The sequence below is a fragment of the Calonectris borealis genome, chromosome 33 (assembly GCF_964195595.1).
Source record: "Calonectris borealis chromosome 33, bCalBor7.hap1.2, whole genome shotgun sequence".
Classification (NCBI taxonomy): Eukaryota; Metazoa; Chordata; class Aves; order Procellariiformes; family Procellariidae; genus Calonectris; species Calonectris borealis.
In genome coordinates, this window is record NC_134344.1 from 408,482 (window position 1) to 417,892 (window position 9,411).

Sequence of the window (9,411 nt, forward strand, 5' to 3'; positions counted from 1 at the left end):
GACCAGTAGGTAGGCCTACAGATCCGTTTGGATCATTAATGCCGGTAAAGATCCCTACAGACCAGTATGGACCAGCAGGGAGCCCTGCAGACCAGTAGAGACTAGATTAGACCAGTAGGTAGCACAAGGAACCACTGTAGAGCAGTAGAGACCAGTACGGACCAGTAGGAAGCTCTACAGGCCAGTAGAGACTTTCTCTTGCCCTGACCAGTATACGCCAGAATGGACCAGTTCAGACCAGTCGGGAGCCCTACAGATCCGCTTGGACCAGTTAATGCTAGTAGAAACCTTATAGACCAGTACGGACCAGTAGGAAGCTCTTACAGGCCAGTAGAGACTTTCTCTTGCCCTGACCAGTATATGCCAGAATGGACCAGTTGAGACCAGTAGGTAGGCCTACAGATCCGTTTGGATCATTAATGCCGGTAAAGATCCCTACAGACCAGTATGGACCAGCAGGCAGCCCTGCAGACCAGTAGAGACTAGATTAGACCAGTAGGTAGCACAAGGAACCACTGTAGAGCAGTAGAGACCAGTACGGACCAGTAGGAAGCTCTACAGGCCAGTAGAGACTTTCTCTTGCCCTGACCAGTATACGCCAGAATGGACCAGTTCAGACCAGTCGGGAGCCCTACAGATCCGCTTGGACCAGTTAATGCTAGTAGAAACCTTATAGACCAGTACGGACCAGTAGGAAGCTCTTACAGGCCAGTAGAGACTTTCTCTTGCCCTGACCAGTATATGCCAGAATGGACCAGTTGAGACCAGTAGGTAGGCCTACAGATCCGTTTGGATCATTAATGCCGGTAAAGATCCCTACAGACCAGTATGGACCAGCAGGGAGCCCTGCAGACCAGTAGAGACTAGATTAGACCAGTAGGTAGCACAAGGAACCACTGTAGAGCAGTAGAGACCAGTACGGACCAGTAGGAAGCTCTACAGGCCAGTAGAGACTTTCTCTTGCCCTGACCAGTATACGCCAGAATGGACCAGTTCAGACCAGTCGGGAGCCCTACAGATCCGCTTGGACCAGTTAATGCTAGTAGAAACCTTATAGACCAGTACAGACCAGTAGGAAGCTCTACAGGCCAGTACAGACATTCTCTTGCCCTGACCAGTATATGCCAGAATGGACCAGTTGAGACCAGTAGGTAGGCCTACAGATCCGTTTGGATCATTAATGCCGGTAAAGATCCCTACAGACCAGTATGGACCAGCAGGGAGCCCTGCAGACCAGTAGAGACTAGATTAGACCAGTAGGTACCACGAGGAACCACTGTAGAGCAGTAAAGACCAGTACGGACCAGTAGGAAGCTCTACAGGCCAGTAGAGACTTTCTCTTACCCTGACCAGTATATGCCAGAATGGACCAGTTCAGACCAGTAGGGAGCCCTACAGATCCGCTTGGACCAGTTAATGCTAGTAGAAACCTTATAGTCCAGTACGGACCAGTAGGAAGCTCTTACAGGCCAGTAGAGACTTTCTCTTGCCCTGACCAGTATATGCCAGAATGGACCAGTTGAGACCAGTAGGTAGGCCTACAGATCCGTTTGGATCATTAATGCCGGTAAAGATCCCTACAGACCAGTATGGACCAGCAGGGAGCCCTGCAGACCAGTAGAGACTAGATTAGACCAGTAGGTAGCACAAGGAACCACTGTAGAGCAGTAGAGACCAGTACGGACCAGTAGGAAGCTCTTAGAGGCCAGTAGAGACTTTCTCTTGCCCTGACCAGTATATGCCAGAATGGACCAGTTCAGACCAGTCGGGAGCCCTACAGATCCGCTTGGACCAGTTAATGCTAGTAGAAACCTTATAGACCAGTACGGACCAGTAGGAAGCTCTACAGGCCAGTAGAGACTTTCTCTTGCCCTGACCAGTATATGCCAGAATGGACCAGTTCAGACCAGTAGGGAGCCCTACAGATCCGCTTGGACCAGTTAATGCTAGTAGAAATCTTATAGACCAGTACGGACCAGTAGGAAGCTCTACAGGCCAGTAGAGACTTTCTCTTGCCCTGACCAGTATACGCCAGAATGGACCAGTTCAGACCAGTAGGGAGCCCTACAGATCCGCTTGGACCAGTAATACCAGTGGAGAACCCTACAGACCAGTAGAAACTTTCCTCTGCTCTGACCCCTATAGACCAGTCTGGAGCTATATGAGCCAGTAAGGAGGTTTACAGACCAGTTCAGACCAGTATATATCAGTAGGGACCAGTAGGAGCCGCTGTAGACCAGTAGGGACCAGTAAAGACCAGTGGGATGCTCTACAAACCAGTGTAGGCCAGTGTAAAGCTTCCCCTGCCCCAACCAGTATGGACTGGGGGACACTGGAAGGGGACTGGGGACACCCAGAGGGGATGGGGGAGACTGGGATGGAACTGGGGACATCGGGAGGGGACAAGACTGGGGACATGGGGAGGGGACTGGGGACACTGGGAGGGGATGGGGACACCAGAAGGGGACAGGGACACTGGGACAAGACTGGGGACACCGGGATGGGACTGGGGACACTGGGAGGATACTGAGACAACAAGAGGGGATGGGGACACTGGGAGGGGACTGGGGACACTGGGAGGATACGGGGAGACCAGGAGGGGACGGGGGACACTGGGAGGGGACAGGGAACACTGGGACAAGACTGGGGACTTTGGGAGAGGACTGGGGACACTGGGACAAGACTGGGGACACTGGGATGTGACTGGGGACATTGGGAGGGGACACCAGGAGGGGCCAGGGGACACTGGGAGGGGATGGGGACACCAGGAGGGGACGGGGACACTGGGACAAGACTGAGGACACTGGGATGGGACAGGGGACACTGGGAGGATACCGGGACACCAGGAGGGGATGGGGACACTGGGAGCATACTGGGGACACCAGGAGGGGACACCAGGAGGGGCCAGGGGACACTGGGAGGGGATGGGGACACCAGGAGGGGCCAGGGGACACTGGGAGGGGACAGGGGACACTGGGACAAGACTGAGGACACTGGGATGGGACAGGGGACACTGGGAGGATACCGGGACACCAGGAGGGCATGGGGACACTGGGAGAGGACTGGGGACACCAGGAGGGGACACCAGGAGGGGCCAGGGGACACTGGGAGGGGATGGGGACACCAGGAGGGGACGGGAACACTGGGACAAGACTGAAGACACCGGGAGGGGACTGGGGACACTGGGAGCATACTGGGAAACCAGGAGGAGATGGGGACACCAGGAGGGGACGAGGACACCAGGTAATGTCCCCGTCCCCCCGCTGTCCCCTCAGTGTCCTTGGACGTGGTGCGGCAGGCGCTGGGGGTGACACAGGAGAGCCACCTCGTCTCCTCCCTGGCCACCGTCACCATTGTCTGCCAGGTGGCCCTGTGGGGCGCGGGGACATCCGAGCGTCACTTGGTCACCGCCCTCGGTCACCAGCGCCAGCAAGCCCTCCGCTACCGCCACCGGGCCCGGGTCGCCGCCGCTGCCACCGCTGCCACCGCTGCCACCACCAAGGACATCCCTGCCGTCAATGTCACCCTTGGGATGCTGGAGCAGGTGACCGCTCACCTGAGGAACTTGGTGGACGCTGTCACCCAGGACCTGGAGATGGCCCAAGGCTTCCCTGCCAGCGCCTGGGCTCTGGGGGACGCCGTGGAGGCCTTGGGGACAACGATGGGGGACAAGGAGGAGACACGGAGGTTGGCCCGGACGCTGGAGGCTCTGCGAGAGGATGAGTAGGGACAGGGACGGGGACACCGGGAGGGGTCCTGCTCATTCTGGGGACAACCTGAGGTCCCTTCTCTGTTCTGGGGACACCCCCGATGTCCTGTCTGGGGACACCTGGAGGTCCCTCCTTGTTCTGGGGACACCAGGATGTCCCTTGTCCTGTCTGGGGACACCTGGAGGTCCCTCCTTGTTCTGGGGACACCAGGATGTCCCCTGTCCCATCTGGGGACACCTGGAGGTCCCTCCTTGTTCTGGGGACACCCCGATGTCCCTTGTCCTGTCTGGGGACACCAGGAGGCTCCTCCTCATCTTGGGGACACCAGGATGTCCCTTCTCCATCCTGGGGATACCCTGATGTCCCCTGTCCCATCTGGGGACACCAGGAGGTCCCTCCTTGTCCTGGGGACACTCCGATGTCCCCTGTCCCATCTGGGGACACCTGGAGGTCCCTCCTTGTCCTGGGGACACCCCGATGTCCCTTGTCCCATCTGGGGACACCAGGAGGTCCCTCCTTGTCCTGGGGACACCCCGATGTCCCCTGTCCCATCTGGGGACACCTGGAGGTCCCTCCTTGTCCTGGGGACACCCCGATGTCCCTTGTCCCATCTGGGGACACCAGGAGGGTCCTCCTTGTCCTGGGGACACCCCGATGTCCCTTGTCCCATCTGGGGACACCAGGAGGGTCCTCCTTGTCCTGGGGACACCCCGATGTCCCCTGTCCCATCTGGGGACACCAGGAGGGACCTCTTCGTCCTGGGGACACCCAAATGTCCCCTGTCCCATCTGGGGACACCAAGAGGTCCCTCCTTGTTCTGGGGACACCAGGATGTCCCCTGTCCCATCTGGGGACACCAAGAGGGTCCTCCTCGTCCTGGGGACGCCAGGATGTCCCTTCTCCGTCCTGGGGCCACCTGGATGTCCCCTGTCCCACCTGGGAACATCAAGGATGTCCCCTTCATGGTCCAAGGACACCAGGGACGGGTTGGTGACATCGTCCCCTGTCCCCCCAATAAACTTCAGGGACACACTGAGCCCCCAACCTGTCACTGGGGGTTGGGGACATGGCAGGGACTTGGGGACACCAGGGGATGGGGGACACCCCCACCCCGTTCAGAGGACACCAGGAGGAGGGATGTCCCCACAGGCCTTGGGATTGTCCCCAATGTCCCCAGGGATGCCATGGGGGACATGGTGGGGACACATCAAGGGCCATCAGCAGGGCCACGTTGGGGACAGCATTGGGGACACACTAGGGACAAGCCAGGGCCACACTGGGGACATCCCTGAGGCCACCTCAGCTCCAGCATTGGGGACACTCCAGGGACATCACTGGGATCAGCACTGGGGACACACTGGGGCCACCATCGAGGACACATTGGGGACACACTGAGGCCACCATCGGGGCTAGTATTGGGGACACAATGGGGACGTGCCAGAGCCAGCACTGGGGACATGTCGGGGACATGTTGGGGACATTGCGGGACATGGGGGGGACATTGAAGGTTAAGGTTGCCGGTGGCCGTGTGGGGGACACTGGCGGCCACGGGACCCTTTTGGGGACATTGAGGGACATCAGGGGACACCGGGGGCTGTGGGACGCTGTTGGGGACATTGGGGGACACCAAGGACCGCAGGTGGCTGTGCTGGGGCCACATTGGGGACATTGGGGGGGACATCAGGGACCATATGGCTGCATTGGGGACTTTGGGGGACACTGGTGGCTGCAGGACCCTGTTGGGGACATTGGGGGACACCGAGGGACACCGGGAGCTGTGGGACGCTGTTGGGGACATTGGGGGACACCGAGGACTGTGGGTGGCCGTGCTGGGGCCATGTTGGGGACATTGGGGGGGACATTGGAGGCTGTGGGGTCCTGTTGGGGACATTGGGGGACACTGGAGGCCGTGGGATCCTGTTGGGGACATTGGGGGACATTGGGGGACACTGGAGGCCGTGGGATCCTGTTGGGGACATTGGGGGACACCAGGGACTGTGGGTGGCCGTGCTGGGGTCACGTTGGGGACATCGGCGGGGGGACATCAGCGACCATAGGGCTGTGTTGGGGACATATTGGGGACACCAGTGGCCACGGGATCCTGTTGGGGACATCGGGGGACACCAGTGGCCACGGGACCCTGTTGGGGACATCGGGGGGACACCGAGGGCTGTGGGACCCCGTTGGGGACATCGGGGGACACCGAGGGCTGTGGGTGGCCGCGCTGGGGCCCCGTTTGGGACATTGTGGGGGGACATCGGAGGCCTTGGGGTCCTGTTGCAGACACGGGGGGACGTGGGGGACATGGGGGGGGGGACACCGAGGGTGGCCGTACCGGGGTCACGGGGTGGGTGACGTCCCCGCTGGCAGCGTCCCCTCACCCACCCCCCGTGGGCCGAGCCCGGCCCAGCCCCGGGCCTGTATCCAGCCACCGCCCCCGCCGCCACTTCCCAGCCCCGCCTGTCCCCACCGCGTCCCCACCGCGTCCCCATCGCGTCCCCACCGCTGCCACCACCACCCATGGGGACCCCCAAGGCCACCGGGGCCGTCGTCCCCACCGAGGTGGGACAAATCTCAGCGTTGGGTGGTGGGGGGAGGGAAGATGGGGAGGGGGGACAGGGGGGTGGCAGGGGGGTGACAGGGGGGTGGCAGGGGGGTGGCAGGGGGGTGGCAGAGGGGACACGGGGACGGTGGGGACAAGGAATGGGGTGGCAGGGTGGTTATGGGGGTGGCAGAGGGGATGGGGGCACAGGGGACGGGTGGCAGCGGGGACAGGGGACGGGTGGCAGGGGGGTGGCAGAGGGGATGGGGGGTGGCAGGGGGGTGACAAGGTGCTGGGGACAGGGGGACAGGGCAGTGGCAGAGGGGACGGGGGTGGCAGGGGGTGGCAGAGGGGACACGGGGACAGTGGGGACAGGGAACAGCGTGGCGGGGGGGACGGGGCAGTGGCAGAGGGGACGGGGGTGGCAGAGGGGACGGGGCAGTGGCAGGGGGGTGACGGCAGTGGCAGGGGACAGAGGGACAGGGGACAGAGGTGGCAGGGGGTGGCAGAAGGGATGGGGGTGGCAGGGGGGTGATGGCGGTGACAGAGGGGACAGGGGACGGGGTGGCAGGGGGGTGACGGGGACAGGAGGGTGAGGGGACAGGGAGGTGGCAGAGAGGACAGGGGGACAGGAGAGTGATGGGACAGGGGGACAGGGGACGGTGGGGACAGGATGGGGTGGCAGAGGGGATGGGGGTGGCAGAGGGGGGATTGGGAGGTGACAAGGGGACAAGTGCCACGGGGGACCCCAGGGTGGCATCTGGGGACCCTGAAGGTGACAAGGGCCTTTGGGGGAGCCCGAGGAGGGGACAAGGGACACGGGGGACCCCAAGGTGGCATCAGGAGACCCTGAAGGGGACATCGGGGGACCCGAGAGGGGACAAGGGCCATAGGGGACCCCCAAGAGAGGACAAGGGACATGGGGGACCCTGCCACCAGCTGTGTCCCTGTCCCCAGGTGTCCCCAGAGCTGCTAGAACCACTGGTGACTGTGGTGGCCGTCCTGGGCGAGCTGGGGGCCACCGCAGGGGACGTTCACCTGGCTGGGCCACCAGGCTCGCTACGGGCTGGGCTGGTGGCCCTCATTGGCAACATCGGGCGGGCCATGGGCCACCGTCACGGAGAGGCCACCCGCCTCCGTCATGCCCTGGCCACTGCCGAGGCCACCAGAGCCACCACAGGGGCTACCACCGGGACCACCCCTGAGCCCACTGCGGTCCCACCGGGGGATTCCGCTGTCCCCAGGGCCACTGCAGGGGACGCCTGGGCCACTGTGGCAACCATCACCTGCAAGTGGCGGGAGGCGGTGGCCTCGGTGGAGGCCACCTGGGCCACGGTGGCAAGGGACGCCACGCACCTGAGGGACGTCTGCAGTACTGTGGCCACCGCCAGGGCCACCCCTGGGGCCACCATGGGCCACCTGCTAGAGGCACTGGCCCAGGAGAACAGGGCATGCCAGGAGCTGCTGGAGGCCACCCGGGCACTGCCGATGGCCTCAGAATTGTCCACAGCGTTCTCGGAGGTGGCAACCCACAGGAGACAGGTGGCCGATGCCAGCGCGGGGCTGCGGGCGGCCACCGAGGCCACCGAGAAGACGGCGGTGGCAATGGTGGAGACGGCGGGGGCCAGGGAGTGGGGACGGCGAGCGGCGGTGGCCCAGGAGCCTCTGGGACGCTTGGTGGCCGCCTGTCACACGGCCACCCGCTTCTACTGTCACCTGCGGTGCCTCCTCGAGGACATCGAGGCCACCGTGGCAGCTATGGCTGCTGGACACGGTGGCCCTGAGGCTCCTGGGGTGGCCCAGGAGGGTCCTGGTGTCCCCACGGCCACCATGACCATGCAGGGGGGTCCAGATGTCCCCAAGGACCTGATGGCAGTGGTGACAGTGGCCGAGAAGCTGTGGGATGCCAGCGCCCGCCTGGCCCAAGGCCACCTCCTGGGGACGCTGCGGATGGCCCGGGGACTGCTTGTCACCCTCGGTGTCCCCGATGCCACCGCGGCCACCGCCGTGTCCCAGCGCTGCCGGGATGCCACCGCCGCCCTCCCGGGGCTGCTGCTGCAGTGACCACGGTAGGGGACAGTGGCTTCGCTAGGGGACAGTGGCTTCGGTAGGGGACAGTGGCTTTGGTAGGGGACAGTGGCTTCGTTAGGGGACAGTGGCTTCGTTAGGGACCGATGGCTTCACTGGGGACCGGTGGCATTAAGACGTCGCTGCTGCAGTCCTGGTTCTGTGTCACTTTGTCCCCAACTTGTGTCCCGTCCTGTCCCACCCCGTGTCTCCTTTGTCCCCACTTCCCCACCCGTGTCCCCTTTGTCCCCACCCGTGTCCCCATGTCACCTCCCGCATGTCCTCTCCATCCGCCTGTCACCTCCCTCGTGTCCCCTCCATGTCACCTCCATATGTCACCACCTATGTGTCCCTTCCACATGCCCTTTAAGTGTCCCCATGGGGGTTCCTGGTGTCCCCAAAGCCACCACGACCCATGCAAGGGGGGGCCCGGTGTCCCCATGGGGAAGTCCAAGGTCCCCAAGGCCACCACAGTGGCCCAAGAGGGTCCCGGTGTCCCCAGGGCCACCATGGCCGTGCAGAGGGATCTCCTCCCCCGTGTCCCCTCCATGTCCCTGTCACCTCCCGTGTGTCCCCTCTGTGCCCCGTGTGTCCCCATGGCCCCTCCTGTGTCCCCAAAAGGGGGGGGGGGGGCAGCTTGGGGTCCCCCACCCTGACATGGAAGTGACACCCCCGCGTCCCCCGATGTCCCCCAGAAAAGGGGGGGGAGCTTGGGGTCCCCCAGCCCACCAGGGAGGTGACACCCGCCCATGTCACCCAATGACCCCCCAAAAGGGGGGGGCTTGGGATTCCCTGCCCCACTGGAGAGGTGACACCCCCATGTCCCCCAAAAGGGAGGGGATTTGGGGTCCCCCGCCCCACTGGAGAGGTGACACCCCCATGTCCCCCCAAAAGGGGGGGGTGTGACAGGTGACACCTCTCTGTCCCCTCTGTGTCCCCCCAAAAGGGGGGGGGCTCGGGTTTTCCCACCCCACCAGCCAGGGGACACCCCTGTGTCCCCTCTGTGTCCCCCCAAAAAGGGGAGGGGGAGGGATTTTAGGGTCCCCCACCCCCCCCATGCCCTCCCAACCCCCCAAATCACCCTCATTTTTC

General features: G+C 63.0%; 1 protein-coding gene across 1 annotated transcript; it reads left to right on the forward strand.

The window, feature by feature from the left end:
- The first annotated feature begins 6,156 nt into the window (after positions 1–6,156).
- Positions 6,157–9,411, forward strand: LOC142074215 (uncharacterized). Its single transcript, XM_075134746.1, has 2 exons — positions 6,157–6,272; positions 7,210–9,411. The coding sequence occupies exons 1-2, from the start codon at positions 6,231–6,233 to the stop codon at positions 8,314–8,316; spliced, it is 1,149 nt and encodes a 382-aa protein (XP_074990847.1). The 5' UTR covers positions 6,157–6,230; the 3' UTR covers positions 8,317–9,411.